General features: G+C 42.6%; 2 protein-coding genes across 4 annotated transcripts in view; one reads left to right on the top strand and one right to left on the bottom strand.

Moving 5' to 3' along the window:
• The window catches only part of MYO19 (myosin XIX), a 28,480-nt gene extending 20,120 nt beyond the window's left edge, over positions 1 to 8,360 (top strand). The window contains 8 exon segments of the mRNA XM_007057621.4: positions 995 to 1,065; positions 2,220 to 2,326; positions 4,112 to 4,281; positions 5,092 to 5,143; positions 5,146 to 5,217; positions 5,436 to 5,521; positions 6,053 to 6,361; positions 7,306 to 8,360. Of these exon segments, the coding sequence (XP_007057683.2) occupies positions 995 to 1,065; positions 2,220 to 2,326; positions 4,112 to 4,281; positions 5,092 to 5,143; positions 5,146 to 5,217; positions 5,436 to 5,521; positions 6,053 to 6,361; positions 7,306 to 7,434 (996 nt within the window). The 3' untranslated portion in view covers positions 7,435 to 8,360.
• Positions 7,437 to 17,011, bottom strand: part of ZNHIT3 (zinc finger HIT-type containing 3) — a 39,326-nt gene continuing 29,751 nt past the window's right edge. The window contains exons 3-7 of one of the 3 annotated variants that reach the window (XM_037880343.2): positions 13,305 to 13,399; positions 11,093 to 11,124; positions 10,879 to 10,971; positions 9,517 to 9,597; positions 7,437 to 8,943 (exon numbers count right to left, since the gene is read on the bottom strand). In XM_037880343.2, coding sequence (XP_037736271.2) covers positions 8,753 to 8,943; positions 9,517 to 9,597; positions 10,879 to 10,971; positions 11,093 to 11,124; positions 13,305 to 13,399 — 492 coding nt within the window. In that variant the 3' untranslated portion in view covers positions 7,437 to 8,752. Of the gene's footprint in view, positions 8,944 to 9,516; positions 9,598 to 10,878; positions 10,972 to 11,092; positions 11,125 to 11,819; positions 12,016 to 13,304; positions 13,400 to 17,011 lie in introns of those variants that run through there. The other 2 variants (XM_037880341.2, XM_037880342.2) reach the window with 2 other exon arrangements.

Genomic DNA, 17,011 nt, shown 5'->3' with positions numbered 1-17,011 from the left:
TACTTAAACTTCTCCAAACTAGGGCGAATCTTCAGTGAGGATCTCTTCACTACAGCTTCATTTGATAAATACTGTGTATGTGAAACCTCAGTTTCTCTTAGATGATGCTGTTCAGTACAAGTTTGGATTTAGTGGTTTGGGGGGCTTAGAGCTCACTCAACCTAGCTCTGAGTCAAGATACATCTTAAGGGCACAGTCTATTTTAGAATACACACCTTTAAGCTGTGCCTACTCCTAGTTTCTATACAAGGAGGTCTGCCAACTCAGATGAGAACAGCTGAAATGCATGCTGAGTGGGAGGTTCTTTGGGAGCTGAGCAATTGTAGCTAAACTTGGAGAGTCTCAGCTGGTGTAAAATCAAAAGCTCTGTTGAATGGAGATATGCTGATCCTTATATCTACAAAGGATCTATCCTGATGGCCCTTTATTGACATTAAAAACAAGAATCTGGTTTGAAAATTCAGGATAAGTTTCCTGCCACTTGTGGTGAGGCACATAGGTGGCAAATCCTCAGTACAAATTGCAGGTAAGAGTTTTTAGCTTGAGGTTGGAGCAAAACAACCTACTTCACAAAGTAAAGGAACTTCTGCCACTAGTGAATGAGCTGAATGTGTGAGGGGGTGGAAATCGGACACCTAGCGAAATTAAGTCTCAAGACTTCTGGCAAACTGTCTGGGATAGGACAGTCCTGTCTAACTCTCTGCTCAAACTTAAATGTAATGTATCATTTGTTTTAACACACTCACGCTACAGTACTTAGGCTAAACTCCCACTGTAGTAAGTGGGAGATGAGCTCCATAACTTTGCCATCTTTCAAAGAATCAACAGATTTGAGAGATTGAACAGGTGAATGTTAATTGCTCTTGGAAACTTTTTGAATAGAAAGGCTCAAGTCTTTTGAAAAACTTGTAGGTTATCAAAGGTAGTTTGCATTGATAGAAACCCTGGTAAACAATACCTAAACAGAATTAAAGTGTTTACATTCATGCTATAGGTTCTCAGTCAGCTTGAGGCATGTGGCATAGTAGAAACTATCAGCATCAGTGCAGCTGGATTTCCTATTAGGTAAGTCCTAATGAATTTTAAGTTTCTCGTGTTTACTTTATCTTCAGAATATAGCTGCTTAGTCTTCATAAGACAGATTTGTCTAGTGTAACTCCACTGGCTTCCACAGAGTTTGACCAGGGACAATTTCATCCCTCTCTACATATTTATATTACAACGTAATTGTTGAGTACTTGTTACTATGGAGATTGAGTGGGTAGATAAGCTCTTACCTGGTTAGCCAAATGTAAATTGGCAGGAAACCTACATATTCTGCTGTATGGCTTATTTAGACAAATGCACCTTGGTGAAGAATTTCAAAACAGTGTAGAGAATTTTAGATGCATATTCCGCTTATTTAAACAGAAGAGGCCTAAATTCCCCACCTTTCTTTTAAAATCTCCATGCTGAAAGGCAACAGCCCTATGACCTGTCGGCTTAAGAAATATGGGTATAAGATTTGTCACCTATGTCCATTTCTCCACCCCCACATCAGTGTAGCAGTTCATTATGCTGCCACTAGATCAGATCAGCCTTTGTACATGACAATTTTGAAATCTGCCAGTGGCACAGACAAGTCACTTAATTATTCTGTTCTTAGTAAGGAATTTTGTATTCTGAGACTGAGATTTGGAGAACCAACCGGGGATTTCGCAACACAATTCCCACTAATTTTTAGTTAGCTAATGTCTAAATCCCTTAGCTTTTGGTGGAGATTTTTGAAAACCAGCTATCATGAGTGCTGTGTCTGGATTTTTCTCATGGAAACAGTGGGTTTTTAAAGGCATCTGAGCAATTCTTTTGCAGGGTTGTCCTGTATTTAAGAGCCAAGACTTAAAACAGCAGAATAGCTTTGTGATGCAGTAAGTCACAATGATCTCTCTGGGCAGTGATAGCTAGCTTGCCTTCAGTAGTAAAACTGTGTGAGTTTAACCGACTAAAAATGGAATAATCCTGTTAAGCAAGGGCATGGAATATCTGCTGTTGAAGTGTAGAATTCCCTAAACAAAAACTAAGTCTATACCTGTGTGCAATGGAACCTTGCTCATCCTTTCCTTCAATAATCCACACCAAAAATTAGTTTCTTTTTTTTTTCATTAAAAGCTAATTTTTAAGCATTTGAGCCATACAGTAAATGGTACTCATGTAGGATTGATTTTCATTTTGGCTTTCAGGGTCTCCTTCCAAAGTTTTACTGAGCGTTATAAGGTGCTGGGAAAATCACGTACATCCAATACAATGCCAGATGAAAATGGTTTCTCTCCCGCTAAGAAGAAAAAAGGTAGGTTTTATTCATTTCACTCAGCTCACTGTAGTGTACAGAATTTCTTGATATTGCATAAATCAAATACAGCTACTGTATTATCACATGTTCAGTTTTGGGGAAGTTCCTCATTTTTGAGCTTTCATAGTATTTTTACATTCTAGTCATTAATTTAATTTCCATACAATCTGGCGTTTAAGGCAGGTTTTTAAAACTGTTTAACTAAAATTACTTCCATGCTAAACCCTCCATCTTTGTGCAGATGGCTGTATTCTCATCTGGAGTAGAATACGATTTTTCAAATGATCCTGTTTTTTCTTTTGTGAATATTTTTGTTTTGCATTAGATAAGTAAACTGAAAAATTTTAGTGTTTCTTTTTGTTTGCTTACGGTCCTTTCTCTGTTTCATGTATCTGTTGCCAAATACACAATTGGCCTCTAGCTTTACTGGATTCTGCTGCTGCTATTATACTGCTTCTTCTACCTTTCGCAAACTTCTCTGTGCAAGTCTGTATTTCAGAGCAACAATTGAGGATGCACTGTAAAAAGTAATCCTATTCACAAGGTAATACATATGCTGTGAATTCCTGAAAGAGGGGCTATTAGGAGATGTACCAGCTCATTCATTGTTAAATTTGGCATGGAAAGTATCTGCAACGTGCACGATATTAATCCATTTTTTAACCTTAATCTAATAAAGTTTGTACATCTAACTTTTAACATAAAAAAGGAAGCCCAGTAAGCTAGGAAACATTGGTCATTGGTGCAAGAGGTTCTAACTCGCTCAGTCTCCTTGTATCTGGGAAAATAACGATTGCTTAGCTTTGGTTAGTTATATGCAGATAAATATTTTGTGTGTGGCTCTCCATTACAAATTTACTGGACACTGGCCTAGGAAATGCCTTCTCCTGACTAGCTACTTTCCCTGCTTATTGTAGTAGGTAACAGGTTGAAGATGAAGAGGAGGAAACTATTTCCTGTTGAATAAGCAATACGGCTATTGGTTCCCAGTGGTGGCCAATGGAAGCACTGCTCATCCCCAGGTGTTCTGTTGGCAAGAAAAGCAAAACTTCAGCATTCAGCCTAAATGTATTGCTTATTCCAACTCTTCCATCTCCTAAAGAGAAATAAGTATTGCAATGAACAAGCAGAAACGCATGCATTGTTAGGGGTGGAAAGATGCAGGGATTTCCAGCTTCCTATATTTGACATTCAGAATCACCAGGCAGCACTATTTTACACTCGGAAAGAGATATGTAGTAGTTCTAGCCTGAATTGTCTATCCTCCAATCTTCCTTCTTCCAAAAGAAAAATTAACTTGTGAAACCTTTTCTCAACCAATTTCCCTCATTCTCGTGCTCACTCTGCTGTCCCTTCTTTATTTTTTGGCAATTTCCTAATAATGTAACTAGAACTGTGTCCATCCTATCTCAAAAGTGGCCAGGATAATCCCTCATTCATTTGACAGAATCATCTCCTATTTAGGTATCTCAAATGTTTCCCTTTTAAAACTACAATCTAAAGCACTGTGGTGAAGTCCTGCTCTGTGCTTTTGCTTTTTTGCAGAACATTGTCACTGAGGGTCTAAATCCGTTGCCGCTTGCTCCTGTTCTCAGTTTTGTTTTCTAGATTGCATAGGATCTGTTTATCTGTTCAAATCAAGTCTGACTGTTTCTGATCAGTTTCTACGTAGGCAGTTTTAACCATTGCAGTAATTCTGCCCTTTTACTTATATTGAGACTATTTTCCAGTCTTTAATTAGATGCTTGACTTTCCCTCCCTTCAACATCTTGTATTTTGCAGGTTTGACTCCAACAGCAGATGATGATGAAGCATTACGCTTTGTCATTCATGATATTCTTCAGAATGTGACCGTGGGACAAAGTGCTGTTTCCCTGAAGCAAACAGAGACCAAATCAAACAACTCTTCGATGTATTGCGGAAAAACCAAAATCTTTATGACCAATTTCATGGTAAGCACGTTACATTCATCTCCTGGAAGAACAAGGGTGTGCTTCTGCAATACGGGTCAAAGCCCAGTTCCATTATAGACAATGACAAAACTGTTGACTTCACTGGAACCAGAATTTCACACCCTGTTCACATTATTTAAAAAAACAACAAAAAAAAAAACCTTTTACACTTTGGTATGTGGTGAGAACGCTCCAATGGGAGTAGGCATTTAGTCTTTTTAAAACCCCATCTCCATTTTGTAAGGGACATGAGGTATTCACCCAGACTGTACCTGTTTCCATGCCCACTCATTTGCTATTGCTCATCACAGGTGCACTGAAGATTATATTCAGTTTCAGGCTGATAAATTTCATTCCTCTCCTATGTGTCAAATCCCCTGTTCACAACATGCTTAACTTGTAGCTGAACTTATAGCTACATGCTTTGCTGAACCGGGCCTAGGCTAATGAAGCAGACCACTTTAAACAAGCTTCTTGCATTGGGTTTGATAGAAAGTATCTTTCTTCTAGGCACTTTCCCACCCCTAGGTCTCTTCCCTCTCACTTTAGGAATAGCAGACTATCTAATTAGTATGTCTTTTCTTTGGCTTTTAAAAACATGATCTACAGTTCTAGAAACTGAAATATTTTCATGTCTCCATGGAGACATTAACCCACCACTGTTTAATAGTTTTCTGAAATGTGTTGATGCAAAATACCAAAGGATCCATCTTCTAAATTAATGAAAAATGAGAGGCCAATCACAGCTTTTTCTTAAATGACTGAATGAATATGCAGTCTACTAATGGCAAGATTTTTTCCTTGCCACAGCTAGAACAACTTGAAGCTAGAAGAGCAGCAGTACTATCTGAGAAAGCATTTTGCAGTGTTGCTGGAGAAGGTTTAAGCAGAGGAAGCTATCAAAGCAGAGATGGTCTGCTAGCATCATCCAAGCTGGTAGGTGAAAGCCGATACAGGTGTGGTTGTGATGTCCAAAGGTAATTTTTCCAAATGGGTTAAATATTCAAAGTGCCAGGGTCTGGGTACCATAATTGAACATTGGCACAAAGTTTAGAATTAGGAAATGTATACAACTGGCTTTGTTACAGGTAAGGGCTTTGAGATCCTCTATACACCAGTTCCTTTATTCTTGACTCTTCTGATTAAATCTTCAGCTATTCGCTCCTGGTTAGCAAAGAAACATTTTCAAAGAATGCGCTGGGCTGCTACTGTTATAAAGCGTGCCTGGAGGAAATGGAAAGTAAGTACCATACGAACCGCATGGAGTCAGTGTCTGGTTGCCTGCTTCTTTTTATGTGTTTAAAAATATTCTCCTCCTTCAGGTAGTCATAAGACAACTTAAAAGTACAGTGCTGTGACTTGCTGTTTTATTCCTTCCTTCCCACTACTATAAATATGCCTCCTCTGTTTCTCTTAATGGGAAAGGAGAAAACCAGTCTCTGTAGTCTCCTCTCCTGGGACCAGAGTTAGTTTTCTCAAGCTGAAGGATGGGGGAAAGGCAAGAATTCAGAGTTCAATCCTGCAGTTAGTCCCCTTTGAGGGCAGTGGGATCAACTCCTCAGTTGCTCTTCAGCTTCATTTAAGGGGGGAGTTAGTGTTTTAATCAGCCACCTAGACTCGTTTAATTCTGCAGAATGTTGTCCTATTGGTTAAATTGCCCATGTTGTTTTTGGAAGATTCTAATAACTTAAGGGCATAAGGGGCTACTTCTGAACTAGCTACCTCTGCTCCTTTCAGTCTCTCAGGAATATTGTTTTGTCTCTTCCCTAAGGCAAGAATGGATGCGCTAGCAGCAGAGGAGCTGGATTACGCTGAAGAAAAATTCCATTCCCCTGTTCCTGGTGCTACTGTTTCCTTAGACCGGTCACCTAGTCCACTGGAAAAGACCTGGCCTCTAAGTGCAATAATCCAGTTCTGGCCTCTTGGACTAGTTCTATCTACTGCACCTGTTACAGTGGTTGGGTTTCGAAGAGACCTGTCCCTTCTGGCATGCTTGAAAATACTTCATCGGAACAATGGTTACAAAGTGGAGAGCAATCTGTTCGGCTGTGGCATCACCTCCATTAGAGCACTCCCACAGGTAACGTACCTAACACTGAGAACGCTTCAAAGTCAGCAGTAGGACCTGACATGCAACAAACTCTGGTTATTACGTAACGGCATAGCTAGTGAGATTTACTGTCCAAACTTGAGCCTTTTGTGCTTGTAAGACACAGCCTCACCCCACAAATGTCCAAGGCTGAGGGAGACTTCCTGGCTCAGCCAGGCTTCCTATGACCTTAGGCATGCCATTTAACTTATAATTATCTGTGCAGTTTCATAACTTGTGCACTCCATCAGGATGCTGAAGGTTAATATAGTGCTGGAGGCATTTTTGAGACGAAAATGCTTGCAGAAGTGCTAAGTATGGTCCTATAAAGAATCTGCGACACCAGGGCTTTTTAGAATTCAGAGGAGGGCAACACTGAACTATCTCCTCTCCCACTTCTCTTTGTTTCCAGAAGAGAACAAATTGGGGAAAGATTCAGTTAGGTAAAACTACCCCCAACTGGTCAAGTCACAACCCCACACTTGCTTCTCCATAAACTGCTCTTTACTTAAAGGCCTAGCTTTTTTTAGTCCTGTTTCTCAGCATGAAATAAACTCTGACACCATCATAGGACACTAAGCATGAAGGAACATTTGTGTAAGGTGATAAATGTGCTCAGCACACGGGGGCCCTAAATTCCAACCACTGGTTGCATGCACATTGGCATTCAAAACCAAAATCTCCTATTTAAAAATGTAGTATTGTAGCCCCTGCTGGTTTTAATGGCTTTATTGTACAAGTTCTTCTCTGCTGTAATTTCCCTGAAGTCTGAGGGCCAGATTTCCCCACCCATACTTACAGTGAGTTGTATTTATTCGCTCTGCAGGTAGTCTAACTTCAGTGGGTTGGTGACTGTTGGTAGCAAACTGAGCCCAGTGTGTGGCTGATTTCTTTCCCCTCCCCCAAAACTAAGAACTAATTATTTTTCTTCCTAGGGCTCTGTCAAGTTTCACTGCAAGAAGTCTCCACTGCCTCACGCAAACATCAGTCCACATAACCAAGCCTGTATGATCGCTGGATTCAACCAAATCTTACTGGATAGGAAAAAACTGCTCACTACGTAATGTGAACTTTTAGCCACCGTAAATATTTATAGCACTTTTTCCTTCAAGGAACGACTTCTTTCAAGCTGCTGCTTCTAAATGTTTTAATCTATCTACAATATTCCTGCATGAGACAGATCGGTTTTAAAAATATCTGCTGCTACCCTGGAATCTTGATTCCCCCAGTCACATATGTAAATATTGCAGATATATTGGTCATTAGCACAGATTTCTTACTTTCTCCTACAGGTAATAGAGGAAGTATTAATACCAAGAAAACACTACAGTAGGACAAACAAAATCACAACAACCTTTAATCGAACTAAAATATTTTTGGGGAAATAATTGAACAAATAGCTCTATGATCTGATGTAAAATATCCTTTCAGCCCTCCACTGCATAGGGAAAACAACTGAGTTTTTCAAGAAATCTGAACACTACTAGGGATCGTCCCCCAATCTCCCCCCCCCCCCCCCCGAGGCAAACATACAGCCATTTACCTCGAAGAGCACTAAAATTCAGCAGGTTGCTAATGCTTATGAATAAAATGCAAGAATTGGTGGAGCTTAGTGCTGGACCCAACTGTCTCAGGAAAAGTGGGATCATAAGACTGGGCTCAATGTATCTGACCAGCTGAAGAAAAATTAACATGCTGCTTTTAAGCAGTTAGATTGTATTGGTCCAAACTCAGATAAAAGCATATAACGACTTTCACCCTCTTGGTGCTGCTAAGGTCCAGAGCCCTTCACTGTCACATCCATCCCCAGGATTAGGGTCACAGATTCTGTAGGGGCAGAAGTGTTTCTTAGCATGGGAACCTTTAGAGCAAGAGAGAGCTCAAAAGGGCTCTTTTCCTCTTGCTTGACCTGAAGCAGGGAAATGTATGTTTTGTTTGTTTGTTCTTCTCTACCTAGCATTTTAATAAATATCTTGTGCAGCTCTCTGGACTCTAATTTCTCAGCAAGGTTTGACAAATGCTTGAAGGATAAAGTTTTAAACACGAGGGGACTTAATCTAACCTTTCTCCTTCCTAGCACAGCTGCTGTTGGCAATGGAACCTGTACTAAGAGAAGGTAAGTCACAGCACTAAAACACTGACCTTCAATTACACCTAGTAGATGCATACATATTCCTCTCTTCAACCACCTGTGACAAAGCTTACCATATGACAACGCGGGAGGTGAGAATTAGAGTGCAGACATCCAGGAGTTAAATATGTTTTACTGGGTGGGGGGGAGAGGGAGAACCATCTGAGGCTGTTTCAGCAAAGCACATGGTAATAAAACGTTTCTTCCAGGTTTAGAAAAATTCATGATTAGTTCTGTTCCTGAAGAGTCTCTCACTCCAAAAGCCAATTCTCTTTCTCTGGAGGTTCAACAACCCTCAAGCAGCAGTCTGCAAATTCCACAAATAATGGCTCTTGCATATATGTTTTCATGAGGGAATCTTTTTCTTTGGCTTGATCTACAGTTAACAGAAGTTGCTGCAGATGGGGGTTGAGTAGTAAGCTTCTCAGTTCTTTAGACTCCCCTATTTTAAAAACAGAAACTTAATTAAAGGAGGAAGAGTGCCACATTGAAATTAAAACAGGCGGGGGATTAATCATGGGTTTGAAAGTGTGTTTTTTGTTTTTTAAATCAACCTAATGCTGCATCTGCTTGAGGAAACCAGAAAAAATTATGTAGGAGGGAAACTTACACACATATTTAAGAGGAAAAACCCAAGCCCAACCTTTCCCATTATCTGTTGTCTAAGAGGACTTAAACTCACCCCCCAAAGCTTCAGCAGATGCTACTTTTGTAAATACCTAATTTCCTGCAATTGGAGAATAAGTCCAGCAGTAGAGTCAAAGAATGTGTTGCTTATTTGTCCTTGTGTATGTGCTATGGTACTCCCAATTCAGTTTATTCGGAAGTTACTCTTAGTTTTTGTACAAAAACTAACACACACCTTATTAATGGCATAATAAAGATTCCCATGAAGAACTAAAGACCAAGCACTGAATTTCTCAACTTAGCTTTTAATAGAATTCTTAGGTGTTGACTGAAGCAGAACTGGTGTCAGTTCTTACAGTAGACATCACACATTAATCTTAAAGATTACCTAAGAGTTTGAGTTTCTGCAGTGGGACTCTGTCCACCTCATCATCTTCTGTCAGGATATCATCTACAGACCAATGGCTTCCTAAGACAAACAGAAATGTGGTTTAACTGATAAAATAGAAAGAAATTTCGTCTTGTTGCTGTGACTCCTATCTACTACCCCTCATTTAGAACTCAGATGCTTTGCATCACCCACTGGCAATGGGGTAAACCTCAGCTGTGAAATACCTAGACTCCTTCATCCCACTTTCCTGTAACCTTCTGAGTACCATTCAATGTAGAGGGCTCCTAGACAAGACCTCACACAGTTGTAATACCTGAAACACTGAATAGGTATTCACTCACATGGCACTTTCTAAAGAGAAAGGACTTGGCCCTTCTGCTTTTGGTATAAATGTATAGGACTCATTTGAAAATCTGGGCAACTACCCATTCAAGTTTAGTCTTAGCTACATATTTAATTTAAAATAAAAAAGCAGGTGTTCCAATTAAACTCACATGTGTTAGCTGTAGAGCCCATTAGCTTGTCACAAGGTACTTTACAAAAGATAGCTATTTAGTAGAAGGATTCTGGGTTCTAAGCATATTCTAACCAGCTAAAGGAACAATTCTATTAGGAAGCAGTACTATTCCAACCAAACAGGCTACATTCTACAGTTATAGAAAACCTTTCCCTCCCTTACATAAACAATAGCAGGCATTTGCTAAAACAGGCAAGTATTCAGCAAAAAGTAGGAACAATTATAAGATTGTTTCAAATTACAGCCTTTATAATAATGTGCTTTAATTTTATGTATTTAGGCAGTTTTAACAGGTTTATAAATCATTGCATTTAAATATCAGACAAAATTATAATCATTACCACAATGAGCTTTTGTTTAGAAAAACATTACACAGTAATCTAATCATTAGATCTCTCTAACTATATTACAGAGGAAGCCTCTTTACCGTATCCAGGATGTGGTGTTTCTGGTACTTTTATTGGAGAGAGTGAAACTTTTGATGACATTTATTAAATCAGGCATGTCTATCCACTATTAATATAAAAAAGTGGACAGATGTACTTTTTTTCCCTTTCGCAGACAAATGTTTTTTGCCTGAATACTGAATAAATGGTAATCAAATACCTATTTGTCCTCTATTTTTCTGGGTACATAATTGGTGTATTAATTTTTCCTAGTCCCTAGGTTTGGGGCTATTTTTCTTTCTCCAGTGAGAAGCTAGCAGTAACCAAGCAGATGAAAGATTAACTCTTCGGTTCTTTTTGTGTGACCATTTCTGCTAAGAAGCCACAGAAGGCTCATTTGGTAATCGATATCCAGAATTTATGCTTTTAGTATATTTATAAAGGAAGCGAACATACCTTCATTTTCCACTGGTTTAACTCTTCTGAAAGGTGAGGATGGGTCTGTCATCAGCGTCTTTACAACCTGATCCTGTTTGGGTCTACACTGTTCTATGAAAAATTCAAAGTTACATGAATTCGCAACAGTAGGAAGGTCACAGCTGCAAGTTCGCAGTATCTTAAAAACTCGTTTCGAACAATGTACAGCGCTGAGCCAAAGTCATCTTCTTACCTTTATGCTTCTTGTAGCAGGGGACGGAACAACTACAACAAAGAAAAGTGTAAGTAAAGTATAAAAAAAAGAGCCTTTTTTAAAAAAACACACCCGTTAACGGGTGCCTGTGCGCCACCAGAGACTGACTGCAGCCACGCTCCTCGCAAAGAAAGCACCCTCGGGGATAAGCGGCGGCTCCCGCGGAGCAGCGAAACGAGTTACGCCCGCTCCCACCACGGGGTCTGGGCCCAGCAGCCCTTGTGAAGGCAGAAACAAAGGGTCTCGCTGTTCTACTTGTAGGGCAGAGGGGGCGCCCCCCCCTTCCCTCCTGCCCCCCCCCCGAGAGGGAAGAGCCGTCGCGGGGCTCCGGGGCCTCCCGCTCCCAGCTCTGACCCGCGGCGGGCGGAGACCGACGATCCCCTTCCCTGCAACAGGCCGCAGGTAGCTGCGGGGGGGGCCGGACCCTTCCCGGGCGAAACGGCCGGGCAGCCGGCACGAGGGAGCGAGGGTCCCTGCGCAGCTGAGGGGCCGCGGCCATTACTGCACGGGGGAGGGGGGAGACCGGGAGCCAGGGGGCCCTGCCGGGAGGGGTCCTGCGGGGCGGGGGGGGGTCACGGGAAGAACCTGCCGTGCCTGGGAGCCGGGTGCCCCTACGGGGGGGGGGACCGAGAGGGGTCCTGCGGGGGTGGAGGGGGGCGTTGAACCGGCCGTGACCGGGGGGGTCCCGTCCCCCCCCCGCACTCACTATCTGGCCCGGCAGCCCGGGCAGCGGTATCGGGGGGCGCCGCGCCCCGCGCACACGCAGCAGCCGCTGTCGCCGCTGCCCCCCTGCTGCTCCATGCTCCGTCCGCTCCCAGCCGCCGCCGCCCGCGTGTGGGCGCCCGCGCTCCGGCTCCGCCCCAAGCCCCGCTCAGCCGCGCGCCCATCGCCTCCACCCGGCCCTACTAATCCATCGCCGAGGCGCGCCGCCCCCAGCGCGGGGGGGCTAGAGGCCCCTGGCTGGAGGCTCTGGGGGCAATGGGGCGTGGGGCTGAGCCAGCCCCTCCCCGCTGGACTGGGGGCCTTGGGGACCGACGGGGACACCCCGAGGACCAGCAGGAGACAAGATGGGGGGGGGGGGGGGAGAGAAGAGGAACTAAGGAGACAACACCCAGGGCCAGGCACTTAGCACATAGAGCATCATTGCCCCCCGCCCTTAACAGGCACTCAGATGTTTCTGAAGCAGCCCCTGGTGCGAGAACTGGGTCGTGCCTGGTTTCAGAGGAGCAGCCCTGTTCGTCTGCATTCGCAAAAAGAAAAGGAGGCCTTGTGGCACCGTAGAGACTATGCCCTAGAGACATGCAGGCTCCTGCCACCCAGGGGTGCACTTGTTCTGTTCATTCCCTCTGGGGCCCCTCGCACTGGCCACTGTCCTTGGGTCTGAGCCCCTGTGGCCCCTCTTATATTCATGGCTCCAGGGCTCCCAGCCCTTAACTGAGAACCACTCCCCACCCTGTCCTTCCTGACCTTGTGAGTGCAGCGGTGCTGTGTTACATATTTGGATAGAACAGCATCAGGTGACTGAAGCATCTCACCCTCGTACTCAACTTCCTCGACTGGCTCCCTCCTATGTCCACCTCTTCAACCTACTTCTATTGCCTTCACCCCAGGAGTGGCTGAGCACTTCCCAGAAATTAAAATACAAACAAAACTCTCTCCTTTTTCCTCCTTTGTCACCAATAGTCATAAAATTGTTTGCTTCCAGTTTTAAGACAGGCGTTTTAAAAACAGCAATAGGGCATCTAGCTGCATCTTTGGGTGCCTAAATACCTTTAAAAACCTCGTTCTTACACCTTATTTTCAAGGCTCAGAATGGTCTGGTTCCAGGGTACATAAAAAAACCCTCTGCCACCCGCCAGATCCGTGCCTCTGCCACTCCCCAGAACCATGACCTTGTCTAGAGATTACAGGGTGACACACATGCCTTGAGGAGACAGCACTATCATAGGGATGGGCCCATAACTTCACTCCCACAGGACCAAGGAATGACACCTCACCACTTTTATTTTCAGTCCTGCAATGAGTTCAGGTACTGTGGTGATGGACATGGTGTAAGAATCTGAGAACCCATTAACTCATTTTACTTTGCTTCTAAATATTGAGCTGCTTTCCAGTTAACAAAAGCATTTTTCCTCTTCTCCTGGCTGGAGTTTCTATTATCATTAGCTAAATTTATGATAACTCTACTTACCTTTGAGACCTTTGCGTGGCTTCCACTTGCAAAGAAAGGGTGGGCATGCAGCTGTAGCTTTTCAACCCAATTTCAGGGCCCTGGGGATGTTCCAGCTGGAAGGAGAAATTGAGGGAATCTGGTATTTTCTTTGGTGCAATCTCGTTTATATACAAGGAATGTACAAAGTCCCACTCCTCGCAAACATAGGAAGAACCAAAAACAACCTGAGCAGTTTCTTAGCTTACAGCTGCCAGTATCTTTACAGACTCAAAAGCTCTCTCTAGTTTTTTCCAGGATATCACACCCCAGACTTCAGAGCCCGAGATCTAGCCTGAGCTGCAATGTCTACACAGCTGTTTTTAGAACTGTAGGCGAAGCCTAAATGTGTCAACCTGGGCTCTGAGCCTCACTCTCACAGGCTGTGTAGACATACACTTAGTTACACTAGAGGCCCACATAAAAGAGAAGGTCAGGTCTGCTGCCCCAGAAGAATTTTTTTCTCCTTTTAGAGTCACTCTTCTTCTCTCCCCTCCCCCCATCCCTTTTAGATGGTTGAATTTAGTTTGATACATCCAGACTGGATATTTTTGTTGACTACAGTGACACCTGCTGGAACGAACCTTTCAATGCTCTACAAAGTCAACTAAAGGGGAGATTGTCAAAGGCATAAAACAGGAGTCAGGTGACCAACTCTGAAAATCTCCCTGTAAATTCATGCAACTTCAACAGATATTTGGCACTTTTTACCTGGGAGACTATGGGCTCATTCTATTCTATTCTTCCTAGAAACATTACCTACAAGCAATCTACATCAGCATGACCTGCTTTGTTCACTAGGAAACTGAAAATTAGACAGACAGACAAATCAATGTGAATTTGATGAACCTCAGACTATGGATCACTTTTTGGAACATTAAATATCTATTGTATTGACACAAAGAAAACATTAGTTCGTTTAATGTTAGTTAAGGTTACACTGTTACTTCAATAACATCTCCTTCAAGTACTGAAAAACTAGCAGACATATAGTTAAGAACCACGCTTCTATTGCTCTGTCTATACCCATATAAAATGTGTTAACTCTCGCCCATTGCTATCCTTCTTCTACAACTCGTTGTTCATGCCCCTGGCTCTGTACAGTCCCATGCAGCCTTAACTCCAAAATACATACAAGGACAGCACACATGTTCAAAGAAATGTTAAAACCATCACATCTCTTAAAAGAAGAAGTTATAGTTTTATAGTATGTCTCCTTCTCATATGTATATTGGATTTAAGGCTGTATGGTGGTTTACAACAAGGAGACAAGGTTAAAAGTTGTTCTCTTTTTCAAAGCAATCCACAAACAAAAGCATATGTCTCCTTCTTGGATAAACTACCATACATGTTGCTTTGCTCTCGCTTTTAAAGAGGGAGTTGCTCACAGTGCTGTTTTCCACATAGTCCTGCTCTGGAGAGGCTTCTTGTGAGAAATAGAGGGACCCTCTTACAAAATACTCATACATTTCTCCCTCTCCCCCACTCTCTCTATTTTGTTGGTCTAGGGATGGGCCTGGAAGAGGGTTAGAGGCATCATTAGCTGAGATGAGATTCTGAAATAGTCTGGAATTTAGATGGATAAAGGGACAGGCACTCTTCCAGACGAGAGGGACAGAGTAGGAAAAAATATGAATTCTCTATGAAAAAATAGGGATTCTGAAAAGAAAAAGAGAGACCCACTGGCTCTGTACTGTGGCTATGGTAATAATCTGCTACATGGAGTGACATATTTCTGGAAGGAATCCCTTTATAAGACACCGCAAAGGGGTGGACACTGTAGAGCACATTATACATTCTCCAAGTGATAATAGCACCCTGCAGGTTACTGCCGGTTGATCAACAAGTCTCAGTTCCATGCAAGGTGATCAGGAGTGCTAGACTTGAAAGCTAGTGTCCATGTTTGATCTGAAAACAAGTAGAGGGAGAAGGGACCCCCTAAATGGCCACAAGATAATCTAAAGCAAACATTTACTTCTTTGCAGAGTTAATGGTTGCAGAGTTAATGGTTAAACTGAATGGTTATCCTGGCATTAGAAAAGGTTCAGAGAAGGGCAACTAAAATGATTAGTTTCAGAGTAGCAGCCGTGTTAGTCTGTATTCGCAAAAAGAAAAGGAGTACTTGTGCACCTTAGAGACTAACAAATTTATTTGAGCATAAGCTTTCATGAGCTACAGCTCACTTCATCGGATGCATTCAGTGGAAAATACAGTGGGGAGATTTATATACACAGAGAACATGAAACAATGGGTGTTATCATACACACTGTAACGAGAGTGATCACTTAAGATGAGCTAATACCAGCGGGGGGGGGGGGGGGGGGGGGGGGGGAGAAAACGTTTTGTAGTGATAATCAAGGTGGGCCATTTCCAGCAGTTGACAAGACTGTCTGAGGAACGGGGGTGGGGGGGAGGAATACACCAGTCGGAGAACACTTCAATCTCTCTGGTCACTCGATTACAGACCTAAAAGTCAAAATATTACAACAAAAAGACTTCAAAAACAGACTCCAACTAGAGACTGCTGAATTGGAATTAATTTGCAAACTGGATACAATTAACTTAGGCTTGAATAGAGACTGGGAGTGGATGGGTCATTACACAAAGTAAAACTATTTCCCCATCTCCCCACTGTATTTTCCACTGAATGCATCCGATGAAGTGAGCTGTAGCTCACGAAAGCTTATGCTCAAATAAATTTGTTAGTCTCTAAGGTGCCACAAGTACTCCTTTTCTTTTTTTAAAATGATTAGAGGTTTGGAATGGGTCCCATATGAGGAGAGGCTAGGACTTTTCAGCTTGGAAAGGAGGAGACGAAGGGGGGATATGATAGAGGTCTATAAAATCATGAGTAGTGTGGAGAAAGTGAATAAGGAAAAGTTATTTACTTGTTCCCATAATATAAGAACTAGGGGCCACCAAATGAAATTAATGGGCAGCAGGTTTAAAACAAATAAAAGGAAGTTCTTCTTCACACAGCGCAGAGTCAACATGTGGAACTCCTTGCCTGAGGAGGTTGTGAAGACTAGGACTATAACAGGGTTTAAAAGAGAACTAGATAAATTCATGGAGGTCGCGTCCATTAATGGCTATTAGCCAGGATGGGTAAGGAATGGTGTCCCTAGTCTCTGTTTGTCAGAGGGTGGAGATGGATGGCAGGAGAGAGATCACTTGATCATTACCTGTTAGGTTCACTCCCTCTGGGGCACCTGGCATTGGCCACTGTCAGTAGACAGGATACTGGGCTGGATGGACCTTTGGTCTGACCCAGTATGGCTATTCTTATGTTAATGAATGTTAGTTACCAGAATTCATCTTACAGTCTGGGTGGCATAAAGCACAAGCACAATACTCACGTGATCACTCACGAACAGCAGCCTGGTAAAGGGCAGTTTGAGTTTCGGTGCCCTTGGATTTATGATTTGCATTTGTTTTGCAGCATAAATGATCAACAGAAGTGACAGGCAGCATTGTAGGCTTATCAGCACACTGATGAGGAAAATGCAATACACACTCAGGTACCACAGTGATAAGCATATTGTAACTATCCAGAGTATTTTACTTCATATTTTCAGCACTGGATCTACAGTTCCTGTGAAACTAGAGGACCACTTGCAAATCCTGCTTCCCTTACTCACAAGTTTACAGTGCGGAATGCAGCTGCCCTCTTGTGGTGTTCCAAGCAGAAC

The sequence above is a fragment of the Chelonia mydas genome, chromosome 17, assembly GCF_015237465.2.
Source record: "Chelonia mydas isolate rCheMyd1 chromosome 17, rCheMyd1.pri.v2, whole genome shotgun sequence".
In the NCBI taxonomy this organism is placed as follows: Eukaryota; Metazoa; Chordata; order Testudines; family Cheloniidae; genus Chelonia; species Chelonia mydas.
Note: the sequence above shows the minus strand (reverse complement) of the source record. Positions and strands in the feature narration are given on the sequence as shown.